At 38.5% G+C, this 25535-nt stretch overlaps 1 protein-coding gene across 4 annotated transcripts in view; it reads right to left on the bottom strand.

Annotated features, from left to right (window-relative positions):
• Window positions 1-536: 536 nt before the first annotated feature.
• Window positions 537-25535, bottom strand: part of FANCD2 (FA complementation group D2) — a 52036-nt gene continuing 27037 nt past the window's right edge. For 3 of the 4 annotated variants that reach the window (XM_016121371.2, XM_036220001.1, XM_016121372.2), the window contains 25 exons: window positions 24859-24919; window positions 24087-24206; window positions 23507-23580; window positions 23073-23219; window positions 22449-22549; window positions 21934-22049; window positions 20822-20930; window positions 19736-19846; window positions 19364-19476; window positions 17973-18113; window positions 16403-16519; window positions 15490-15618; window positions 15235-15353; window positions 11807-11917; window positions 10581-10711; window positions 9997-10090; window positions 9385-9504; window positions 8452-8545; window positions 7037-7108; window positions 6267-6305; window positions 5223-5297; window positions 4374-4448; window positions 3248-3394; window positions 2085-2180; window positions 537-954 (listed from right to left, as the gene is read on the bottom strand). In XM_016121371.2, coding sequence (XP_015976857.2) covers window positions 880-954; window positions 2085-2180; window positions 3248-3394; window positions 4374-4448; window positions 5223-5297; window positions 6267-6305; window positions 7037-7108; window positions 8452-8545; window positions 9385-9504; window positions 9997-10090; window positions 10581-10711; window positions 11807-11917; window positions 15235-15353; window positions 15490-15618; window positions 16403-16519; window positions 17973-18113; window positions 19364-19476; window positions 19736-19846; window positions 20822-20930; window positions 21934-22049; window positions 22449-22549; window positions 23073-23219; window positions 23507-23580; window positions 24087-24206; window positions 24859-24919 — 2587 coding nt within the window. In that variant the 3' untranslated portion in view covers window positions 537-879. The remainder of the gene's footprint in view (window positions 955-2084; window positions 2181-3247; window positions 3395-4373; window positions 4449-5222; window positions 5298-6266; window positions 6306-7036; window positions 7109-8451; window positions 8546-9384; window positions 9505-9996; window positions 10091-10580; window positions 10712-11806; window positions 11918-15234; window positions 15354-15489; window positions 15619-16402; window positions 16520-17972; window positions 18114-19363; window positions 19477-19735; window positions 19847-20821; window positions 20931-21933; window positions 22050-22448; window positions 22550-23072; window positions 23220-23506; window positions 23581-24086; window positions 24207-24858; window positions 24920-25535) is intronic. The other variant, XM_016121374.2, reaches the window with a different exon arrangement.

Below are 25535 nucleotides of genomic sequence, written 5' to 3'. Positions count from 1 at the left end.
GAATACAAAAGTGGCAGAAATATTAACAACTTTTAAACTATATATATAACTTGGCAAGAAAGAACTTGGTAGTAGCACTGAAACTGGGCTTTCTGGCAGATGTGAGAGCTCCGCATTTAGCTGAAGTGTACTAATGTTCTATTTCTAATAAATTATTAGTAATTTTGTGGCATTGTTGTAATTAGGTTATAGTTATAACTCAGAAAAAGTGGAAATAAAATATATATACAAAGTCAATATGATTTTGATGGTGCCTCTTCCCACTTTGTCTTATGTCTACATGATGACCAAAAAAATTTTAAAAGCAGCCAAAATGTTCCCTTGATTTTCTTTGGGCACTGAAAAGAAATTTCATCACTACAAAAAGATCACAAAGATCTTCTCATCCCAAAGAAAGATGGTCCTTAGAATGGGAAACATGATTTTTGTTGGTAGAACTGATTTTTGGCACTAGTCTTCATTATTGCTCTGCTGAAAATCCAATTCAATTCCATCTAATCCTTGACAAATGAAGGACATCCAGAAAAGAAAGAAGCTGAGGCAGAACTTAAAACAGAGTTTATTTGTAAAACTGGTACAAACCTAAATTCTAAAATTAAAAAACTAGCATCTGAAGTCCTGAATCATGAATACTCTGCAGCACAGCACTGTCATGTTTGCTCAAATGGATAAGTAATGCTACATTGGAATCCTGAGCTAGGGTCCTTCATGATGTTAGACAATCTATGAAATTCACAATTAGGCTGATTCAGTAAAATCCCCACTTTGAGGACAAAATAGGATGCTTCCAGTGAGAAAGGCAGACAGCAGATTTCAAACCCCGAACACGAAATGGTTAGGCTGGCAGAGATGGGGAGGCAGCATCAGTCTTTCTGTGGTCTAATCAGAGTCATCATCGGTCTCATCGCTATCTTGCTCCTTTTCTCCATCACTTGCTTCATCTTCTTCACCATTCTACAGGGCAAAGGATACTTAATACTTTAAATCACCTAGAGGATCTCATGAATTACAAATCTACTCTCACAGGATTTGAAACTGTACTGTACTGTTAAAACAAATGATAGGTTTTAAACCACTTTGAAAAATGAGTCAGAAGGTCATTCTTGCATCTTGACCTCTAAGTCAAGACCTTGGTTGGAGGCCATTTTGATACCTAACCAAGTCTGCATAATTTTTAAATTAGCTATGGCCCTCCTGCTCTACTGTATGTATGTGACATAGGAACAAAGTGAACATTTACTACAGAATAAAATGTTTGTTAAATTAAAAATTCTGGTGTATCTCAGCAGAAATCCAGTGCAAAATTCACTCTGTCTACAACTCTAATCTTGGAGGTCTGTTTAGGAGAAGGTATCAAACTAATAGCATATTGTCTGGCTCAAATTTTTATGAGAACAAGGTACAGGTGTACTATACAAATAAAATGGAAGACCATGATGTAAAATAATTTTCATACTAAGTGATCTTTCTGCATTAGCCTCATATTACATTATAGAGAGGCTCCATAGGAGGGATTCTATAATCCACCTGAATTGCAATAAAATTTTACAAACACATACATTTTTCTTTAACTTGTTTTTAAGTTTCAAAAACATCTGTAGTAGCCTAGGAAAGAATAAGAATCCCTACTCTTATTTTAGTTCTCAGTGGTGGCAACTTTTGCTTCTGTGCTTTGGTTTTAACCAAATGTGTTCACATTTCTATTTTACATAGTCAAACCATCATGTTTAAATGGTTTAACTCATTCTTCTCAACACTCAGAGAACATTCTGGCCTATTTTCTCCCCTCTAATATGATTTCAAATGTGAATTCAGGGAAAATCAGAGGCTATAATTGAAGTTTTCAACTCTATAATGTATGCCACAACTTGAGATAGCTGACTGATTATAAGACTGTGGGGTTTTTTTCCTGGACTCCCAGAGAATTCATATAAGCACAGAAGCTTTTTTGGAAGGACTGGAGATGGGCATAGAAGTCTTTGTCTATAAACATCAACAGGGAAAATTCTTCACTTTTTACCAACTCAGAATAATTAAGAAAATGCAACGTCAATGCTACACTCTGGTGCCTTATGCAGAGATACCTCCACTGCTTTGCTCTTGGAGACCTGGGATGATGTGTCATCCTCACTCTCATTTGCTGTGCTTTCCTGGGAATTCTGGGATATAATCTCTTCACCCTAGATGTGGATGGGCCAAGACAAATGGTGGGTTATAATAATCACATTTAGAGTCTCAAGGAGAGAAAGGTTTAGTTTACAGGCAATGCAAAGGAAGATATTTTAGCCATTCAAACATGGGCACCAAAATGTTATCCAGCATCTAGAGAAGTGATAATCAACCCAAGGTTTCTGAGATACATGTCGCTCTAGTATAATATGTAGTTTTTTTTTTTTAAAGTCCATCTTTGTATTCTAATATACTAGATTTTACAAGGCCAGACTGTATTGATGACTCAGTTAATGTTGAATTCAGTTTTAAAATTTCCTAAATACTTTAAGATATATGACCATTAACACACAAAACATGAATGGCCATGTAGAAGCTGAAATGAATTAAGAAGAGTTGCTTTGGAGCAGGACTGAACTTCAAGTTTCTCACAGAAGCAACAGTGTCTACCTTATACGGTTGATGTCACAAAAGGGAGCTAATTTTCCGGAGGACTATTTTTTTCATATAACAGATTATAAAACTCAGGTATTATAAGTATGTATAAGAAGGGTTTGGATCCTAGTTTAAAAATGCAGTAACTCCAAAGCAATACTATAAGCAATATAAAATTTTTTAGCCAGTTAGTCAGACTACTGAATGACCTTTGAAATGCTCACTTGTTAAAATTAGCCAGAGAATAATTTCAGGAATCAGACAGACTGGTTTAGGAAAAAACCCAAAACAATTAAAATAAAGTTTGTCCATATACAAAAATGTTATGAGTCTACCCTCAGTAGGACTTAAAGGCATTCCTCTGGCTGAGGAGAGAGGTTTTATTGATCTGGCTCCCCTATCTCCTTGTTTGTATCAGTGGCACATTTTGGCAACTTTGCTGGCTGGGATGAGGGGTACAGCCCGTGACCAGGCCCCGAAGGCAATTTACCCTAATTTTAAGAGCTGAATGGCCCAAACTTGAGAGAAAAGAAGCCTTACTGAGAGGGCAGGGCTCAGGTGACCTCCCTTACATACCTAATGCTCTCAAAAAAATTAAAAAAGTAAGAGTAAGAGATTATCACTGGCAGGGTCCCAGGCTTACCTGTAAGTCCCGGTTTTTGAGATTTCCCAGCCAGAAAGCCTCCCTGCAATTGTTAAGGATGAGCATCGCTTTCACTCTGCAAACTAACAGCTCCAGGATCTTTTTGAGCAAAGGCACATGTTTGGTGAGCTTCGTATCCTGGTGAATCTGAATGGAAACAAATGCACCTAACTGGGTTTACCATCATGCTTCCACATTTCCTATACAGAAACTTTTGCATTCCTGACATCTTGAACACTGTATAAAAGCATAAGCCCTTCTAGAATAGGCGAGAGACATGTTCCATCAAAGAGCAGTAGTTTGGCAGAGAACTCAGAAGAGAATGGCAGCTGTCCTTCAAGCTGAGATTGTCTAGAAAACATACCACCAAGACTTCTAGGTTCTTCTTTATAACCTCTTATTGACTAATTATCAATCCATTTACTTAAAATACTCTTGAACATATATTACACCGATATTAAACAATAAAGAGTAGCCCTGTTTAGCTGAGAGTTCTTAAATTTTCACTGTTCAGCATATTCTAAATTTAGAACCAGGAGAGAAAGTGAGTAATAGGAACTGGATCTAAGAATCATTTGGTTTGCCAGTGACTGCAGAACTCTATGGTTCTGTGCTCTTTCAGACAAAAAGCGAAAATGGCTCAACTTTAGGCTTCAAGTGGAAAAATCCTTTAATGCTAAAATGTTCTCACAAGAGACAGATGTGTTCCTTGACAAGTAAGCAGTACAGCTAAAAAGTTAAAGCTACTTTTAGAACCACCTCTTGTCTCCAACAGAGTCATTACTTACATAATATTCCACCTACCCAGTGTACTTTGGTAGCAGTAACACATGCACCAACATTCCATATCTCTCTCCAAAGAAGAAAATGGGGCTATGGAGTTTGAGCCAAATTTCAGGTGCAGAAACTTCCCTCTAGATGACTGCCTGATCTTAACCAGAACCTAAGGATCTGACCACTTTGAATAAACTGCCTTTAGACAGAACAGTCCCAAAAATAAAGGCTCAAGAAGGATAAAAAAAAAAAAAAGAGAGAGAAGGAACTGAGGCCTGTATATCTCCTAATCTCAACTGTTGATTAAGCCAAAAGGTGGGATGGTGATATGATGACCTCCTTTCCCTCTTACCTTGGAATGCCCACACAGGTGATGAAGCAGCCTTGTGTCCAACTGGAAGGTTTCCAGTAAACTCAGAACATCTTCCTATAACAAATAAAATTCATAATTGCCATACAAATTACTCTCATTTCATTTTAGATGCAAGATATCCTTGCAACCAAGGGCTCCAAAGAGAATAAAACCTACAGATTCTGGCTGTACATCAATAATCATCTTAATTTGGCCCTCAAACAGCAGAAGTGATGGCTAGCTGTCCACCCCCTTCTTTTTATGGGTTATGAGGGATCAACCAAATATTGTGAGAATGTTGAGCAATGTTCAACTTGCTAAATATGTGTAAGGAATCATCTCTGTTTCTACCCTTATTTAACTACTTTAGCCCTGGAACCCAGTTGCCCCCTACCCCCCCCCCCAAAAAAAAAACACCACCTCTCAAGATAGTCCATTATAATAGCAAAGAGTTTAAGACAAAAATCAGTTCTTATTTTTTAATTATTCCTGAGAGTAGACCTAGAGAAGCACAAAAGAATAAGCAAACAACACATTAACATATGAGGTCCTGGGAGTGTAGCAACACAAGAAAATCAAACTAAAAGGAAAAACCACCCCCTAGATCTGAAATAGGAGTAGAAAGGTGGGTTTCATTCAGAGCGGGTCTGAGTTCAGCTCACTTTGGAATATTCAGTCCCAAATGGGTATCTCCAGTGATAGCTGAAGTGGACAAAAAATGCCCAAGTAGGACTGTGGCCTAGACGAGGCAAGAGGACTTGCCCCCACGCCTAGCCCAGGAGTCACCATAAACATATCTTCTGAATAACTATACAGAGCATGTCTTTGCTTTCTGCTCTCAGTTCTTACCCGGTGTTTTCTAAAACTGAAGTCTAGGAGCGGCATACACTGCTTCAGAAATGCTTCCACAAAGAGACGCCCATACTGAAGAAGAGAAGAGATATACTGGTGATGACCTCTGGCTGAGGTTTTTCACCTAAAAGGCAGCATAGCATCACTCAGCCCAGGGTTATATTTTCTTATTTTTGGACATAAAAGATAAATTAGGAGGGGTCCAAATGGTTAATTTGGATAAGGCGAAAACTAAATGGGCCTACTAACTGAACCTAGAATTAGGCAGATTTACCTATCCTATACACAGTCAATAGATAGGAGCCTTGCTCAGCTTAAGAGTGAGGGCATAGATGAACAGATGGGAACCATATTTTCCTAAGGACAACGTACTGTCAAGAGGAAAAAATTGGGTAGAGCTGAGAAAGCACATGCCGAATTATCAGATTTACCAACCACATAAATTACTCCTCCTACTCACCCATCTCCCACACTGGCACCAGGGTGGAGGGAGTACAAAGGAAGACAGAGGCCAGAAGAATGAGGTGACATCAACTCAGAAGGAACCATAAGAAGTGGGGAAGAAGCATTCTCCTCATAACATTCACTAGCTTTTAACCCATTAGGTATACCATCAAATCTAGGGCTAATCAGGGCTATTCCCATGGGAGGAGAGTTCAGCAGTTATGAGGATATCAGCTCCCACATTTATGAGGCCACCCCTGGGCCTTAAAAAAGAACCACACATTCCACATTTCTCCCTGTTACCTGAGAAGGAATGACAGGGAGTGACTACTGCTCCTGAAGTCAGTTGCCCTGAAGCCACTCCTCCTAGTTCTAAGACCAAAACCAAAAGTTTTTCATTCTTGGAAAATTGGCTTCTTTAGTTATCCAACTGTTATAGAAAAATGTATCCACTGTCTTTTCTAAACTACCACTTGTTAGCATAGATTCCAGACTCTGGCTTGTGGGCAAGGTATTAAACAATTCCTCCCCGCTGAGGCCCTCTCTAGAGACCCATGGGAAGAATAAATACTAAATAAGGCTCAGTTGATCTCTCACCTTCAAACATATATGTAGAACAGGACGACTATCAAAAACCTGGAGAGATGTAAGACAAAAAACCAAAGCTGAGGTATGCTCCCTTGAGCACCCAGCCTCTTTCCCATTGTACAAAGCACAGCTCTCGATGTAGAGAATTCTAAAATGAAGAATGCCTGTCAACAGTTAAATTAATTACAAAGCATAATTAAGAATTCATCATAATTAAAGTTCAAGAAAAGGAAGAGGGGAGCAGTAAGGAACAAGAAATTGATTCCAAATGGGGATGTTAAGAAGATAGCATTGTAAAGGTCTAAGATCTTGATCAAAGCTTTAAGAAAGAGTGGGTGAGAGGCGGAAAGAAGAGAAGAGAATGACCTTCTAAGCTGGGGAATAGCATAAGCAAAATCATGGAGTAGGTGAGAACACAGAGTATGCCTGAAGGATAAAGAAGGCATTCAGGGTTGGAAGAGGGAGATAGTGGGGCATGTGCCCAGATCACAGAGGACCTAAGGTGAGGTGAGGGAAGGTAGGGGAATGACAAATGGAAGGAGCCATTAAATAGTAAATACTGTGGCATGGATGAAAAGGAGAAAGAGAGAGAAGGAAAAAGAAATTACTTAGGAAGAGAAGGAGTAATCCAAGATGGGTAGGGCACAAGGGAAGAAAAGGAAAGCAGGTCCCCAAGAAAGGGTGGGGAGAGGAGCTGAGAGAGATCATTTTGGAAACCGCGACACCTGTTGGTTTCTACAGTTAGCCAGTGAGATGGGTCAAGGGGCCTCCATACTCACCTTTATCAGGTTGATGAGGATACTAAAGTCTCGAACAGCCATATTCCAGTAGAGAAGCTTCTCTTCATGAATCTGGGGACAGACAAATACACAAGCACTTCCGAATCACAGACAAATACATCTTTCACAGTACTCCTACTAATACCTAGTTCTTGAATAACACAGCAATTCAGAAATTTAAGCCACTTATCCTCCTAAAGAGATGTGGCAACTAGTGTACCCACAAGATAGTTCTGAGGCCTGTATATATATGAAAACATTAGGGTACCTTATGAAGACTTTCTAGTAAGATGGCTCCTCTTCAGTAATTTCCAAGTAGGAAAAAGCCTCTGCAACACACGTGTGGCTTCTTTGATCCTCTATGCTAGCTTATGCTCTTAGCAGTCTAGCTGAGTTCTGGTTAGCAATACCACCACATCTCAAACAGGCTTGCTCATCTCATGCCAGATCACAAGCATTACCCTACTGGGCATGTGAAGTTGCAACCAAGGACATTTTTTCCAGAGCTAGGGCTGTGTAGCAGGCCAAGCTTTTCCCTGGGGAATAGCCAGGGAAAACAGAGTCCAATCTTTCCTCCAATAGAAGAAAAGACAATTAAGCCAAGAGCTCTTTGAAAAAATCCTGGATCTCAGTAAATCAAAGGAAATAGCTTAGGAGAAATCCTAGACCCAAGGAATAGAAGAGTCAAAAGCTTCCAAGTACAGCAAGTCTTCAAATAACAACATTTCATTTAGTGTTGTTTTGTTATAATGAGCCAAAAAAATAAAAAATAAAAACTATTCACGGCCAGGGCCACTGTCTGTGTGGAGTTTGTATGTTCTCCCCATGTATGAGCAGGTTTTTTCCAGGTACTCCGGTTTCCCCCCACATCCCAAAGATGTGCATGTTAGGTTAATTGGAGTGTCTAATGTTGCAGTCTGAGTGAGTGAGAGAGAAAGAGAGAGAGAGAGAGAGAGAGAGAGTGTGTGTGTGTGTGTGTGTGTGCACGCGCGCACACCAGGAGATGGAATGGCGTCCTGCCCACGGTGGGTTCTGTATCCCGAGCTGCGGGGATAGGCTCTGGCCAACTGTGACCATGACCTAATATAAGTGGGTTAGCAAATAATCATCTTACTTGTTTTCATTAATCTTTCTTAAATATGTATATGGCTCACATTTCAATGTTTAATATTAAGAGTGTTTGGGGTTGTTATTTATAAGTTTAATGATGTTTTCATGACCAGAATTATGCCATAGGAACTTAACTCTTGTTTACATCAATTAGTCTATGGTAAATTGGTTTCATTATATACAAAGTTTCACTTAAAGTCAAAGTTTCACTTAAAGTCACTGTTTCCAAGAACCTGTGGACATCATTAAGTGAGGACTTACTGTAATCCAAAGTCTACTTCTTGGGGTGGGAGTATTTGACTCACCTGCTGCGAGTCTGCTGCTGTGCCAGCCTGAATAGTTTTCACTGTCTTCTCTAGTTCACCCATCATCACACGGAAAAAAATGACAAAGGTCTGCCTAGAAGAGGGGAAGAGCATGTACACCCATACAGTGATGCACTGGTTAGAAAGAACTTCTTAGAAGCCAAGGAACCAAAAGTCATTTTCTTGCCCATCACTCTGAATGTCCTTTCACTAAGATCCACTGTAAAAGGATGGGAGAGTGGGAAGGATTTAGAAATAAGCCCAAGATGGCATGTGAAACAATGGCATTAACTTTATAAAGGCATACAGTGTGCTGGAATGGAAAGAGCAGTGAAGTGGTGGTAAGATCTGACTTTAGGTTCCTAGCTCCACATTTACTTTACTGCCTGTAAAAGCTTGAGCAAGTTCCCTAACTTTCATTTGCCTCATCAGTAAAATAGGGTTATTAATACCTACTTCACATAATCCTCAAAAAGATCAAATGAGATAAAGAATGTAAAGGTGTTTTATAAACTGTAAATACCATACAAATGTAAGATGACCATTAATATTATGAGACACAAAACCCATTAAGTGAGATAAACGTGATTAGATACAATAATCACTTTATCCTTCTAAAGGTGGTTAAAATATTGAAAAAAATAATCTCACGTTTAAAGGATGAAAGTACTAATAGAAGTTTGGTGACTAAATATCATTGTCTTTGAAGACTAACTACTGAAAATTCATTCTTCAGTAAGGTCCTTTCACATGAGTTGGCTGAGAGCCCCTTGGAAAAAATGCATAGTAGACATTCTATGTGGTAAACAAATGATTATATCTACCATCTGTATCAGAATCAGATGAAGAGTGAGGTAGTTATTTTAGAAACTACACATATTGGACGGTGTGATTCTAACTTAGGGAAAGAACCAGAGGAGAGAACTTCCTCACCTGGTCAGAGTAGGGAATGTGGAAGATGCATCTTTAGAAGAGCTGATCAGTTCTGGGACACCAACACCAGCAATCTCCTCTATGGCCTTCAGAACACTGTCTGTGTGCTCCAGGTAGATGCTGCATTGAGAGCCACAGGAGTATGAACACATGTTATAGAATTCTTAAATCAAACTTTCTTTCTTGAGATATTACGAGGTACTAAGCTTTAAAATAACTACTGATATTTAAAAGAAAAATAAAGATTCCAGATACTTGGCAGGAGGTAAAAAAAAAAATGATGTCTCAATTGGAAATATAGTTAAGACACCTTGGAAGTGATGAATTTGTCTTGAATATGGTAGGTAATAAAGAAATATCTGACTCATGGGATAAAAAGATAGGATACAACTGCAGACTCCTTAACTTCCTCTATAATGATAAGAAACAGGCTGACAACAGAAAACAGAACTAGAGGATCTTACGATCCACGTATTCAAAATCCTGTTAATTTCAAACCTATTTCATTGCTTCCAAGTTCTCCTTAACCAAAGTAATTTCTCTTTGACCAGATGAAGAACCCAAACGCTGGCAAAGGCCCTTTGGCTCATAGAAAGGAACCGAGCACCTCACCCAAGCAAAGCATGCAGCTCGTCATTAGGGATGCTGCTCTTCTCTTTCTCCCCATTTGGCCACAACCGACAGAGGAACTGTCTGGCCAGGGAAGCTGTTGGAAAAACAAGACAAAGTCATCTCATGCGTGGAAAATAAAACTCACTCCTGTTTTTCAGGCTTTTGGGGATAATTATTGATCAAAAGAATTATTCTTTTATATTTACTATAAAGTTCCTGGTCTAACAGACAAATTGGTTCCTGCTCCAAGACCCAAGATGGCCCACCCTCTCACTCCACTTTGACACACACAGAGGAAAGGAATGCTGCTAGGCAGTGGGAAAGCCAATCTTGTTCCTCCTGGGCAGGCCAATAAGCAGTGGCCACCCCACAGATTCAGACATATGAACAAGAAAGGTTTGTTTTGTATTTTCTTCCTACTGTCTGTGCTGCCATTAGGTTGTATAAATCAGTGATCTGCACACCCATAGTTATGGGGGAGATTTACAGGTAAAACATACAAGGTCCTAGAAAGCCCCAAGTTTACAAGCTTGAGTTATTAATCCTATTTATGAAGGGAAAAAAAGAGACTCTGGGCCCATCACCAATTTTTTCTTTTTTCTGGGCAGGAGCTGTAGATTTCTCCAAAATGACCATCAAAAGTCTGAGGAGATAAAGAGCAGACTGGAAACTGGGAACGCTGCAATGAAAATTCTGCAGGTAATGGAAGCTCTGGCTGTAAGGAGACAAAAAAAAAGAAGCATCACAAGTAATACAGATATATCTAAATCCATGAATTGCTCAAGTCCACTTTATGGCCTAATTAGAATCCTTATTTTTAGGTGCTTTAGTAGCAATCTTCTTTCAAGACCTTAATAGAGAACTATAACTGTATGGAGAAAGCTAGAGCAGAACAGAGTCCAGTGGGTGAAATTCATGTCTTGAAGGGGTCGTGTATGCCAAGATCCCCAATTACTAGTCTAGGCCATGCTTAAATGTGCAACCCTAGATCAAGGCCTTAGGCAACACACTGAGAAAATGTTTAAATTCTGACTTCATAGAAACAAAATGAAAGGAAATTATAAGGCAGAGGAAGCAGAGCTTTTAATAAATGTACCATATAGTTCGTCAGCTTTTAATACACTGAAGTAATGGGAGATGGGAGTCAAAATTAATCCAAAATCATAGTTGAAATAAAACTAGAGTCAACTCCTGATTGACTGGTGGGAAGAAAGTCAAACCAATTTAAAAGTACTGTATTTAAAATGAAATAAGGTCCTGCCGTAAAGGTAGAGATAATAAGCATTGATTGCACACCCTGTGATAGCTGAGGCCATCAGAGGAGGTGAGAGAAAGACCAACTACTCTGGTTGAAGCTGGAGTAGGAGATTGGGAGCCAAGCCCTGTAGATCTCCTCAGCTCCCTCCTCCACTGCCTAGCCCTTGACCTAGGCTCCTCTTCTTCCAAGATTAGGAGAAAGATACAGGTAATCAGTGATAACCAGCTGCTACCTAATTACCCAACTCTACTGGGAGACAGAGTGGGTCCTTGGAAAATCCAGAGTTGACAATATAGATGTTCAGTGTTGTCATCATCATTACCTGAAAAGGCAAACTTTACAAGATGAAAGATGCATAAAGACTTAGTATTTGTTCAACAGTTTCTGATGCTTCAGGATTTATCTCAATTCATAGGTGAAAAAGCTCACATAACTAAGGAAAAGCAGCTGAAAACATTTTTCTCACAACTACTAAGAGACATTCAAGTTGTTTCTAAGAAATCTTGCCAATCTTATTACTAGGAGTTCCTCAGGATATGTAGTTAGACCTACCTGAGCAGTTCCTCCAAGGGCTGGTCAAGCTCTCTCTGCTTCAGTCGGTTAGTAAGGACCTCGAGGGCTAAGTATAGTAAATTATGATTTTCAGGTTGAAAAAATCCACTCCTAAGAGAAAGTCAAGGTAAGATGGTTTAGTTTAGTTTCAGGAAGATTGCTTGGAGAGCATTTGAGGGTCCTAGCCTCCAATCTGTCCCATCAATAAGTCAAGAGAGGAAAAAGGAGAACTGAAATACTGAAAGTACTCAAGTGCCAAGTTCGGTCACAGTTCTCAGTATTGGATTAGAAGCTGAAGTATACCCAAAACAGTCTTTCCTTAAACACCTAACAAACCGCCTAGATTTCATTTCAAGGGAAAAAAAATCTCTTTCATTCCCTATATTTTAGAGCTAAGTCACAGTCTTCTCCAAAAAAACAGGAATTATTTTGTCAAATTGCTAAATCAATGTCTAATCCATAGTAGGTGCTCAATAAAGAACTTATTCTTTTCTATATTAATAAGTCGAGTCTTGACAATTCCTTTTCAAGCCAAGGCCATCAGTCTAGGCCAGGCCCTGATCATCACATGTGTCGATCATGTCAACACCTTTTGACTGGTCTTTGCATTCCTTTCTAATTTCTCCTGCACACTGCTGCCAAAGGGGTTTTCCTAAAACACTGCTTTCATTACATTATGGCTGTGATCAAAAATTCCAAAATTGCTTCCCCAGACAACATTCAAATTCTTCTGCCTGACCTTCAAGGCCTAGCACAATCTGACCCCCTAGATCTACTCCTCTAGAAACATTTCCACATCACCACGAGTAGTCTTTCTTCCTTTCAACAAGCGTATTTCAAGGACCTATTGTGGATCGGGTTCTTTTCTTTGGACAGCTTTGAGGTAAAACTGATGTACAATAAACTGCATGTATTTAAAACGTTGAATTTGATCAGTTGACTTACATATAAACCCATGAAGCCACCATGATAATGAAATAATGAACATATCCATTACCACCAAGTTTCCTTGTATTTCTTTGTAATCCCTCCCTCCCTACATCCTCCTGCCGAACGCTAGGCAACCACTGATCTGTTTTGTGTAACTGCAAGATTACACGCTTTTTCTAGAATTTCATATAAATGAAATAAAATACTACATACTCTTGGGATCTCACTTTTTATTCAATATAATTCTTTTTTCATCCATGTTGTTGCATGTAGTATTCCACCATATGGACATACCACAATTTATCTGTTTGTTGGCTAATGGACATGGAGTTGTTGCCAGTCTGAGGTTATTACAAATAAAGATGCTATAAAGATTCATGCACAAGATTTTGTGTTAGACATATGTTTTCGTTTCTCTTAGGTAAGTACCTAGGAGTGGAATGGCTGGGTCATATGGTAAGTGTATGTCTAACTTTTGATGGAAATGCAAAAATATTTTAATAAGTGGGTGTACCATTTTATAGACCCACCAGCAGCATGTGAGAGTTCCAGTTGCTCTATGTCCTTGGCAACACTTGCCAAGTAAATCTTTTTAATTTAGCCATGCTATTATTTTTATTTTGCATTTCCTAAATAACTAATACTACTGAACATCTTTGCATGTATTTATCTGCCATCCATATATCTCCTTGATGAAGCATCTGTCCAAATCTTTTGTCAGGCACTGTTCTTAAGTACTGAGAATACAACCATGACTGGTATCAGCCCTTATAGAGCCCACAGTCCAGCAGGGAAGACAGATAAACAAGTAAGTACATATAATAACATGTAACAAGCCTTATTATAAGAGAATACCAGAGTATTAAGGAAGAAGTAAGTATCAAAGAGGCAGAAAGGGAGCTAATCTGCCCTAGGGATCAGAGAAGACACCTCTGAGGAAGTGAAGTTTAAATCCAGACTTCAAGACTGAGTTAGAAAAGACTGGGGAAAAAGAAGGATGGAGATTCTGGTAGGATGAGTATGTGTGATACGTTTCAAGTGAAAGCTATATAGGGTGCTGAATTAATTCAGTAGAGCTGGAGGGCAGAGTATAAGACAATGAGTGGGATAGCAGGAGTCAGATAATAAAAGGTCTTAGCAGCTAAGTAAAAGAGTTGAAACTCAAGAAAAAGCCAAGGGCAATCAGAAACCAAAGCTGGGATAGGAGAAGATGGAGTTTGCATTGGGAAGATCACTCTGACTGCTGTGTGAAGGACGGACCGAGGGAGGGCAACTGAGAGGCAGAGAGAACAACTGTAAAAATAATCTAGGCCAGGTGAGAAATGACAGGAATCTGGAAGCAGTAGGGAAGGAGGGGAACAGGTGGCTAGTTAGATCTCATAGGGGCCAGTGCTCCTATGAGAATCTAATGCCTAATGATCTGAGGTGGAGCTGAGGTGGTGATGCTAACGCTGGGGAGCAGCTGCAAATACAGATGAAGCTTTGCTCGCTTGCCCGCTGCTCACCTTCTGCTGTGCAACCTGGTTCCTAACAGGCCATGGACCAGTACCAGTCCATGGTCCGGGGGTTGGGGACCCCTGATCCAGAAGATAAAATCAACAGGATTTTGAGATCCGATGTGGGAGAGAAAAAAAGTAAAGTAGAGGAAGGAACAAAGAATAACTCCTGGTTTCTGGCTCAGAGAGTTGATGGTGCCATTTACCTAGCCAGGCAAAGCTGAAGAAGTGGTGGTAAGAATGATACACTCCATTTTAGATGTGATGAGTCTGAGGTGTAAATGACACATCTAAGAGGGTGTTTAGTAGGAAGCTAGATATAAATACCAGTAGTTCAGAAGACAAATTTTAGCACAAACTTAAGCTTGAGAGCAATTGCCCAGGAAACTCATATAATGAGAACAGAGGGGCCAGGGCTCAGCCCTGAGGAACAAAAGCATTTAAGGGACACACATCCTTCATTTCTACTTTTATCCTGTGTCTTTCCTGTTATGCCTTCCAGCCGCTTCCTTTACCTCCCAAAAGGCCATCTACTCTTCACGGGCCTGATGAAGTTCCATTGCTTCCCTGAAGGTGTCCCCAGATACTACAGCTCCAATTGTGCTAAACTCTGTAATTTATCCAGAGTTATTTACCATGTAATCTGTAATTTATCCAGAACTTGTTTAGTAACAACTTAAGTAACCTTCTCTCCCCTGTTATTACGGAAAGCTTGCCATGGCAAACTCCGCTAAGAATCAGATGGCCAGGTTTGTTAAACACTAGCCAAAAGCAGGTCATCTAATATTCAAATGAGTTAACAGCGACTCTTTAAGACACAGAGGGTGCAAAATCAAATGAAATGATGCAGACAAAAACTCTTCAAAAAGAATAAGCATGATATTTACATAAGGCTTTGGAGGCTTTTCCTCCTTTTCTATATACCTCAATGCCTGGTGATTGTCAAGTAAAAGCAAGTACATACTGGATTATCTCTACCTGCTGAACTTGTCACATACTCACCAAGCAAAAAGCCCATGAAAAATCTGCAGTAGCCTCTGATAGCAAGAAGACATTAGGTGGTACTCCCTATCTTGCATTCCCGGTCCATCAACCATACCATGATTCTCAGCAGCTAAGCACTAAATGGAAAAAATGCTTAAAGATAGTTTCTTCAGCAATTGCCTTCATTTTCTTTCAATATTTCTCAGCCAAAATTAAATATCTTGTTCACTTAGTGATTTCTAAGTGTCTATAATAATAAGATAGGCATCTGACCTGAAAATAGTTGTGAATATTCTCCAGATGGTTACACATTGGGGTCATCAGTTGAACAATACAACGGGCAATTTCTTGGGCAGATCTCTGATGGAGATGTGAGAATCCAATATTCTGGTTTCCTTTATTCTATAATAAATTCAGAGTTACTGGGGAAAAAACTGCTAGATAGCTTCTCTGAAACTAAGAGTTTATTATGGGGTTTAGTCAAACCTGTGCTACCAGGTAGGGGCGGATAAACAAATAAACTGCTTGCTTAACACTCTATTCTGACAGAGAGATCTTGCTCCATCACCAAATAACAAAGAGATTGGCTTCTGTAGACTATGACCAGAGTTTGAGAAGTATAGACCCATAATTACTAATGAGATAAAGCTCACAAATTTATCTCATTAGTAATCTCATATACAAATCATTTAGGTTGATAAGAATGTAAAACAAATAGTGAATGCAAAGAAGAATCAAGTAACTGGATATATTGCTTACATGTTTACACCTAAAATTTTTCACATTTTGTTGTTTGCATCATCCAACCACTTCAACAGATGCTATGGCATATTTGTACGCCATATACACATTCAAGGTTCTGGCCTTCTCTAGACAGACAACTACTACACTGAAGCTTGGGTACGGGCTTAGTTTGGGAAGCTTTTAAAATAAAAACCTGAAGACAGAATAGGACTCAAGAATGTTCAGGGCATTTAGAAATACATTTCCTGCTTGGGGTAGCTTTTTCATTTTCTGTTTCAGAATTCCTTTCTAAAGCAGTATGAATATGGTCTTGCAGTGAGGCTGCCACCATGTTACCCAGTGGCCTAAACACAATGCCGGAGAAGTGATAACTTATTCACTAATAAGACCTCCTTTTTCTAAATCCATTAAGGCCAGGGCATGTACTTCTGCCAATATTAACCTTGAGGAAGGGGACTCTCCTGGCAATAGAAGGTGTCAGCATATTCTCCACCTTGTTGGAGAGATCTTCCAGTAAGAAAAGCAGCTCGGGGGGCTGAAGTTGCACAATTTCTGTAGCCTGTTACAAAGAAGAAGAAAAGAATAATTTCAAGCATGTCCTAGCATCTATTTTAGGGAGCACAATTTCATGTTTTATCTTCCCCATGGGTGAAGAATCTGACCATTACCAAAAGGGGGAAATTTCCCCCACCTTGTAGCTGTTATACTCTGTCAACAAATCAAGAAGTTAAGCATTCCTAAAGTAAAACAAAATTTCAAATTATTAAAATAGAATTTTAATAGGCAGTATAGTTTTAGAAAACACACTTTTTCTCTAGAAATAAATGTCTCTATGAACACACAGTGTAACTATATATATATGCCCTACTGTTAAAGTATACAAATGAAACTCATTGGATTTCATTAACCAATGTCACCCTAAAAAATTAATTAAATAATAAATTTAAAAAGTCTCTGTGTATCTTTCCAGCTGTGGACCCAAGGTCCATTTCCTAAATACCCAGGATAAAAAAAAAAAATGACTAATTCAAGGGAATTTCACTTTTCTGTGTTCATTAAATAATCCTTTCATATTTTCTTTCTCCTAATGTTTTGCTACTGTTAACTCTTGGTGGGATCCTTATAAGTGTATTATACTAACAGAAAGAGAATGGAACAGTATTATTTCAAACTATTCACTTCAGTATACATTTATGGAGAATCTCCAAGTACAGGCTGATATAAAAAGACTGAAAAAAAAAATACCATCTATTCTGAAGGACCTTACATTCTTATAAAAAAATACAGTAAAAATTCATGCTATTTCTCAATTTTTTTTTTAAACAGGAGAAACTCTACTCTCTGATAAAATCCCATATCAAAAGTTATCTTTTCTGTGAAAATGTTCTCTATTTCTAACTTCCTTATAAATACCATTCTCTCTTCTGAGTTTCACTGGTACTTGGTTCAGACCCACCAACACAGCATGCACAGATAGTTATGTCTACTTCTTTTAATATATTATTAACTATTTAAAGGCAAGCATCATTCTGTATGTACTACTGAAATGTCAATGTCTAGATTAGTGATAAACACAATAAAGGTCTCAATAAGCATCTGATAGACGCTGAACACGTGCCACGAAAAAGTGAAAATTAATAGCACTGACCTCTATAATCTGGAACAGAGCTGCTCTATAAGAGTAATCTAAATAATTTATTGTTAGCAAATATGTGGTGACATTAAAGAATTTAAAAAAAAGAAAAAAAAGAAAAAAATAACTTATTGTTAGTAATGAAGGTGAGGACCATCTCATTAGCACAATCTTTTATAATGTCTAACACAATATAAAAAACTTAGACTTATAAATATTAAGATGATGAGGATGATTATTCATCATTATTTTCACACATGAAAGCTTTTGAAGCCAGAGCCCAACTTCTCTCAATATCATGGTATTCTTTTTGAAATAAAAATAGAGGTGAGGCACTTTCTCAAAGATTATGTTCTGGGATCTCATCTCTGTCACTTACTTTAGTGTGCATTTCAGAGTCTAAGATGAACTTGGTCACAAGCCCACAATGCAGAATAGAGAAGACCTCCATGTCCAGCTCTCGGAAAAAAGCATGATAATTCTGTAGCGACACTGTCTTTTCTTCTTTTTTTTTGAACTCCTGGGGAGATAGTGGCAGCAACCAACAAAATAAAAAAGAATTCTATTTGGTAAAATTTTTAATGAAGATTTCAAAGTGCAATTATGCATTCATCTTTTGCAAAAATTATATTTTCATCACATCACCAACTTTTACCAAAGAATCTAATTTAATATTGGGATACAGGTTACACATGAAGGTTCTTGGTTGTTTTCTCCTTAGGGATGAAATATTAGACAAATCAAGCCATTATGGTATGGTACAGAAAACTATGAGCTTAGGGGCCAGAAAGATTTGGCTTCTTCAAACTGATGGTCACCAGATGGGAGGGAAGAATTGTGGGAGGGTAGATAAAAAAGGTGAAAGGAAATAAAAAGTATAATCTCCCAGTTATAAAAATAGTCACAGGGATATAAAGTACAGCATAGGGAATATAGTCAGTAATGTTGTAATAACTATGTATGGTGTCAGATAAATACTAGATTTACTGGAGTGATCACTGCATAAGGTATATAAATGTCTAATTACTATTTTGAACACCTGACACTAATATAAAATTATAGGCCAACTGTAATTAGAAAATAAATTAATTAAAAAACAAGAAAGATTTGGCTCCAAGTCCTTGCTAAAGCACTTATTAACCACGTGACCTTGGCCAAGTCACTTACCCTCTCTGGGTCTCAGTTTCCTCATCTATTAAATGTGGATGACTACTAAACTTGGGTTTTTAGGAGGATTAAAAGAGCTATACATAATAAATACTCAGTGAACGTAGCTAAAAAACAGAAAAATTGGGATCCATGTGTTCAGGCAATATCACGAATATATGAAACCTACTCTGTGAGTGGTGCAGTTATTGTAAAAGAGAACTGTTTATTAAGTATCAAAAACTGTACAAAGCATTTTATGCTATCTCAATTCATCAAGAAATTAATAATCTGGGATCAGAAGGTTAAAGAGACTAAAAGAAGTATATCTACAACTATGTCAACTACGAAGACAGAATTTGATAATTCCAACAAGAGAGAATTCAAAGCACTGCTAGGGTACAAACAAAAAAAGAGTAAAATATTCAAGATAAATTAGAAAAAAGTATATAGTAGTGAGAAGGACATAGAGCCTAACCTGAACTCTGCTACTGAGAAGGTACTGCTAGGACTAAAAGAATTCATTTGCTTCTCCTTTCCCTAATTTCTCTCTCTGTAAAATGCAAGAGAATAAAGCTGGCCCTCTGTTAATTTCACCAGGCTGACACACTTTCATTTCAATACCTTTTCCAGGTGGCCTCTATCAGATGGTGTAGGGTCACATTCTGAACCATCCTCCTTTGAAAATGTGTCACAGGAAGATGTTTTGTTGCCACCTGCTTTACATTTCCTTCCTCCTTATGTTCCGAAAAGAGAAAAGTATTCAAGGAATCAATAATCATGTTTGCTAAATATCGCTGCCTTTAGGAAACAACCTGCTAAACACTACCCAGAGATAGAGGAGGTAATTTCATAATCCCAAATTACAGTTATTTATAATTATGCCAAAGAAAGGATTCGATTACATAAATCTCTCCAATTACTAATGCCTCAGTCTATGTAACCTCTTAGGTCAATTCAATATGGAGATACAGAGTAAGATTAAAACATATTTACCTATCGTTCCTTGTTTTCTGATTTTTGTTGAAACAGCAGTACTGGTTTGAGGTATTACATCGACAGTTTCCAAGTCAAAGGTTGCAAGGGGAGGAACATAGTCTGGGGTGACTGAAACAGATAGCAGGCAGAAGCTCTACATATAACGACCATATACCACCATTAGACTGGGAATGCTAATTACTCAGTTGACTAAAGAACTACCAAGCATGGCTGACTGCCTGAAAGAGGCATTCAAGTCATATGACATTAATTGTTTTGGCATAGGAAAATGGCCAGAGACAACTTATGAGAATATATTGATCAATTATGATGAACATAAATCCATTCTAAATAATGATATAAAATATCCAAGCAGATAAGGACTAAAAGTAAACTAAATTACATTTATAATCTAAAGATATTAACAATAGTTGGTCACATAATGGTTTGTTTTACACACAATTATTTAGATGAGGGCCGCAGGGATGTTCCATTTTTTCCCCAGAGAATCAAGCTAGCACTTTATTTATTTATTTTCTCGCTTTAATTCCGTCCCCCCCCTCCACCCCCTAAGAACTGGATCTCTGAAGTCGGGGCGTCTCTTCCCACATGCTTGCAGCGTGCACCTGGCACACCTGGGGCCTGGCGCACCTGAGGTATGGTCTGTGGCTCCACCTAGGGCATGAACCCAGGACCTACTGCGTGTAAAGCAGACATGCTAACCACTACACTATGGAGTCACCCCCAAGCTAACGCTTTAAAAAAGGAAAGTTTACTTAAAGGTCAGAAGGTATTAAGAGCTTTCAGCTTTACTACTGGTTCATAACTATGTTCAGGAAGGCAAAGGGCACTGGAATTTTGACCTCTAAAGAAGCAAAGTAACTTTATAAAAGCCTAACCAATGTTGTATATTTTCTTAAGCAGGAAGAGCTCTTGGGAGTAAAAGGGGGGGGGGGGAGGAAATGGATACACTCATTTAAAAAAATTTTGTTGAGCATTCATTTTCTTGTCACAGATCAGTAGGGGACAGCTATCACTGAGCCTGGCTAAGTTCTTTATCTCCTTAGTGCTGTCCAAGTAGGGCTATCAGGACACTTCCCTTACCTGCCAAATACTTTTCCAGAATTTTCTGAAGTTCTACGATGTGCTTTAACCGGGTGAGCACCTTCCCCTTAATCTCAGGTGACATTTGCCAGCAGAAGGCATTTACAACCTGCAAAAGTACAAAGTATATTCTTATACTTAGAAAAGTTCAGATTTAACATTATTTATCCAGAGCTAAAGATGCCATCAAGCAGCAGGAGCTGTCAGTTTAGTCTGTAATGTAAGAGTGTTCTCAGCAAGGTGCTGGAGAAGAAAAAGCCCCAGGCCAATACAGGAGATCTGACTTTTAATCTTAGTTTTATTTATTACAAGTTAAGTAACAGAGTGGAATAGTATAGTGGCTAGAGAGCACACACTTTGGTGAAACGAGTCTTATTCTACTACTTACTAGTTGTGTGGCCTTGGCCGAAACCTTTAACCTTTCTGAGCTTTTATTTCTTCAACTATAAAATGGGAACACAGTTATTATATGAATTAAATAGTGTAAATAAAGAAATTAGCCCAGCAATTGGCATAGTATTAATGATTCATAAATTTTAATGACTTTGAATTCTCTGTACATGCAATTCCAACATGGAACTAAAAAAAAGGATAATATCCATTCTTGTCTACATCATAACACAATTGTGAGGATAAGAGATAATTTAAGCAAATATATTCTCAGAAATAATATGCATGAAAAAGCAAAGTAACTTTATAAAAGTTACTTTCATTTCATTTTTCTTATATTTCATATTATTGTGCACAAATATGTTCTAAAGGAAAGGGAAAACTATCATTCAATTGATCTCACTGAATTGAAACATTAAGTGTGTAACTATGCAAGGAAGAACAGTATTTTCGCAGTGCAGAAGGTGAAGTTATTCTAGGCAGAAGTAAGTATACTGTAAGAAGGCTTGGAGGTAGTAAAGTATGACAACATGAAGTGAATTCTAGTATTCTGATTTGGCTATATCGGATGGTATATATTATTAGCGAGGGGTGGGACATAACAGTTGGAGAAACACACAGGGCTTAGTGCTTGGTGGGGAGTCCTGTGAGAACCAAAAAAATAGTTTCTTTTTGAGAAGAACTACAGAAAATAGGTGAAATGGTCCAGTAACTCTACTCACCTCTCGGAACCAGTTGAGAGTAAGATATATGAGTGAACACATGAATGAGCGCTCTTTAACAGACATGGACTCCAGCTTCTCTCCAGGCTCCAGGTCAGTAAGGAATATAGGACAATCTGAAAGAGAAGAACAAACATTTCTAACTCCCTTTAGCTCAAGTCAACAGAACCTGGATGCTACCCCTAGAGCTAGCTCTCCTACTATGTACTTTCCCTTTTAACTTGTACGTGATGGTCAAGTTTTGATAAGGCTCGAAAATACTTCCACATTATGCAGGGGTCAACAAATATAATTAAGAAGTCTTTGCAACAATTACAGGGACAATGACCAGAAAGCAACATGGAACTATGATAACTGATTTATTAACATGATAGGATTCTGCGTGTATTATTTCGTCTTTGGAACTCCATTATTACTGTTATACTACTCTGTGAAGTTAGAAAATCCCTGCCCCTTCTCTAAGTTTACAAAAAAAGGTTAGAAAAAGAATAAGATGTGATAACGTTGTCTTATACCTAATAAACCATCGATCTCCTCCAAGTTTCCATTATGTTGTCCCGCCACACAAAATCTCAGCAATCGGAAATAGGGAGGCAGGCACAACGGAGACACCAATCTGGGAAGGAAAAATCCATCTTTAGACCCACTTTAAAGGCATATTAGTCCACATTTATAGAAAGCCTAATCTTACAATTAAAGTAGTTTGCACAAAATAAATGTCTACATTTAGGAACATATGACAAGGAACTTAATGAATGCTCAGCAAATAAATAATGAGTTGAACTGAAGGAAGGCAGAGGTGAACAGAATGAATGCCCATGTGGTAGGAGAAGTGGAGGTAAAATGGAAGGAGGGAGTAAGAGTGGCAAAGATTGACAATTATGTCCATGGGAGGGGAAAAAGAACAGAAACAAAAATAGCCTCACAGAAACCTGCTGGCTGTCATGAAGCGATGCAAATCCCAACCCCAGGGTCCAAGAAAATATGCATCTGCCCAATCTCCCTAACCTATCCAAATACAACCTGTCTTGGGAGAAACGCTTTTCAATCAAATTCCTCACAGATTGCAAGAACTATGGAATTCCCTGTGAATATTCAAAACACCAGCAGATGTTTTAGAAAAGAGAAAGTATACTGACTTGTGGTCTGATTCCTGTGAAGTTGTTCTACCCCCATCAGTTGCAAAGTCCTGATAGAACAACAGTGGCAGGAGGTTGATGGCAATTCCATCAACACTACTGTATTCTTCTAGTCCATACAGAGCTTTCACAGGAAACGGATATTCACTGTGGAGAGAAACCAGAATCTGATGCTTCAACTCAATGGTATATAAGTCTATGGGGGAAACCACTAGAACGAATCAATCTTCCCTTCTATGAGGAGAAATGAGAAACAGGAGAAAGAACAGTGGGGACCTTTTAGCAATTCTGGAGCTGGGGGTGCTGAGGTTGAGGAAAGAAGCTGTGGGAATGGGCTAGACTTGGCTGAGGTAAAGGGCATTCTGATGTCTGTACCAGCTATTGACACAATTTCTTCACCAGCACAATTAAGTCAGTGGGTTAACAGTACTTACCCTTCTGGAACAACATGCAAGTCCACCACAAAAGCATCTTGGAAATCATTAAAGATGGTCTGCCCAACCCATTCCTTCAAAAAGCAAACAAATAAAAAAAGACTATGTAGCACCACATGTATTTGCTGTGGAGCCCTAGACAAACTATCAACCTTAAGTCTCAGTTTCTTCATTTCTAAAAAGGAAAGTAATAACATATACCTCTTATTATGAAGAAGAAAAGATATAATGCATGAAAAATGCTAACACAGTGCCTGGCACAGAGTAGATGTTGGCTTTCAACGGCATCATCAATGTTATCAGCACCTCATCATTACTACTATTATTACTACTGTTATTATGTGAAGGAGGCTTCAGTGGAGAGGCCAGGGCAGGGTAAGTCAGAACAGCCTTCCCAAATAGAATATGGAAGAGCTCATAGGATGATCTCCTTTTGTAGTGCAACAGAGAGAAGAAGGCCTTGAAGAATGTGTAGTAAAACAGCTCTCATGCTTCATTGCTTTAGGAAGATAAGGCCTTGAAGAATGTGTAGTAAAGCAGCTCTCATGCTTCATTGCTTTAGGAAGATACTTGGCTTTACCAGGGCTTTTGGAGCCAGCTTTCCTCCTTGGATCAGGTTGGCAAATTCATCATAATAAAGTGCAGAGGCCCTAGGAGACTGCTCACTGCAGGAATGAACCAACTGCAGCAAGGAGGTCACCTGGAGCAGCAAAGAGAAAAATAGTTCAGCCCTTGGGCTGCCAATGCTTCCTAAACACCATTCACCCCATTGCGTAACGGGTTCTTCTCTTTCTAATTTCACTGGCAAAGCTCTTACTACCTCTCACTTGAGGTTTTCCTGACCCTCCAGTCTCTCTTTCTAGTCTCATCTCTTTTCCAATCCACCAAACACAGGCACTCAAATTAATTTTTCTAAAGCAAAGCTTGGATTATGCCATTTATATGCTGAGAAATCTTTAAAGACTACCTATGCATAAAAAATTAAATCAAACGTCTCGATTCACATTCAAGACCCTCTGTTTTCTATCTCCAAACTAGCTTTATCTCCAACTCTCCAATTATACACTTACTTGTCCCTATGCTCTACTCAATTTGCTATTCTTCGAACATGGCTCACTTTTCTTGCTCTCTAGGAATTTACAGCATAATTAGGGAGATCAGACAGATACAGAAATAAATGCGACCCAAGCCAGTAGATTATAACTGCCATAAAAGTGGTACAAATCACAAAAGCTATGAATTCAGGAAAACATATTTTTAAAAAAGAAGCACACTTTCTGGTAAACTGACAGTAATCAGAATCAATTCCTCAATTACTCCTAAATGTATCCAACTACATTATAAGAACTCACCTGTGTGTACTGTTCATTGCTCAGGTCTGCTTTCCTCTGGGTCAAACTGGAAGATCTACTTCTAAAAACAAGGAATTTTAGTTTTACTTTTGTAATATTTTTAACAACTGGCAATAAGTTAAAGAATCCTGCCTTCCCTGGAATGGGAGTAGGGATAAAAGTACATAAAGGCAGAGAAGAGTATTTATTTAGGCCATTAAAATGTGGATTAAAGCAAACAATGGCCCTCTTAGATTTTTTTTTGAATGGTAAACTAAAATTAGTAACAATCATAAAAGCAAGCATGGGGCATTGCTCTAACCATTTAATGCTCAACAACCCCATAAAGTAAATATTATTATTATTTTCATTTTACAGATGTGAGAATACAAAGGCACAGAGAGGCAGAGTAACTTGCACACTATGCAACCACAATACTAATTCTACAGATGTCTCCTGGGGCCTCAGGAATTCCTGACGAATCATTTCCAATGTGCTTATACTGAATTCCAATGTCGCTCTGCAATACGATGTGTTATTAAGCCCCAAATCTGATGTTTCTTGAGATGCTACCATTATGGCATCAAAGTGCAAGGGGCAAAGAATCCATGGGAAGACTTTATTTGTATCAAACATGATGTTGCAGACAGGAAGAACACCAAGAAAGCAACTTGATTAATTGACCTGGAGCCACAGAA

Source organism: Rousettus aegyptiacus, unplaced genomic scaffold (assembly GCF_014176215.1).
Source record: "Rousettus aegyptiacus isolate mRouAeg1 unplaced genomic scaffold, mRouAeg1.p scaffold_m13_p_4, whole genome shotgun sequence".
NCBI classification, from domain to species: Eukaryota; Metazoa; Chordata; class Mammalia; order Chiroptera; family Pteropodidae; genus Rousettus; species Rousettus aegyptiacus.
This window is presented reverse-complemented; position numbering and strand designations above follow the sequence as displayed.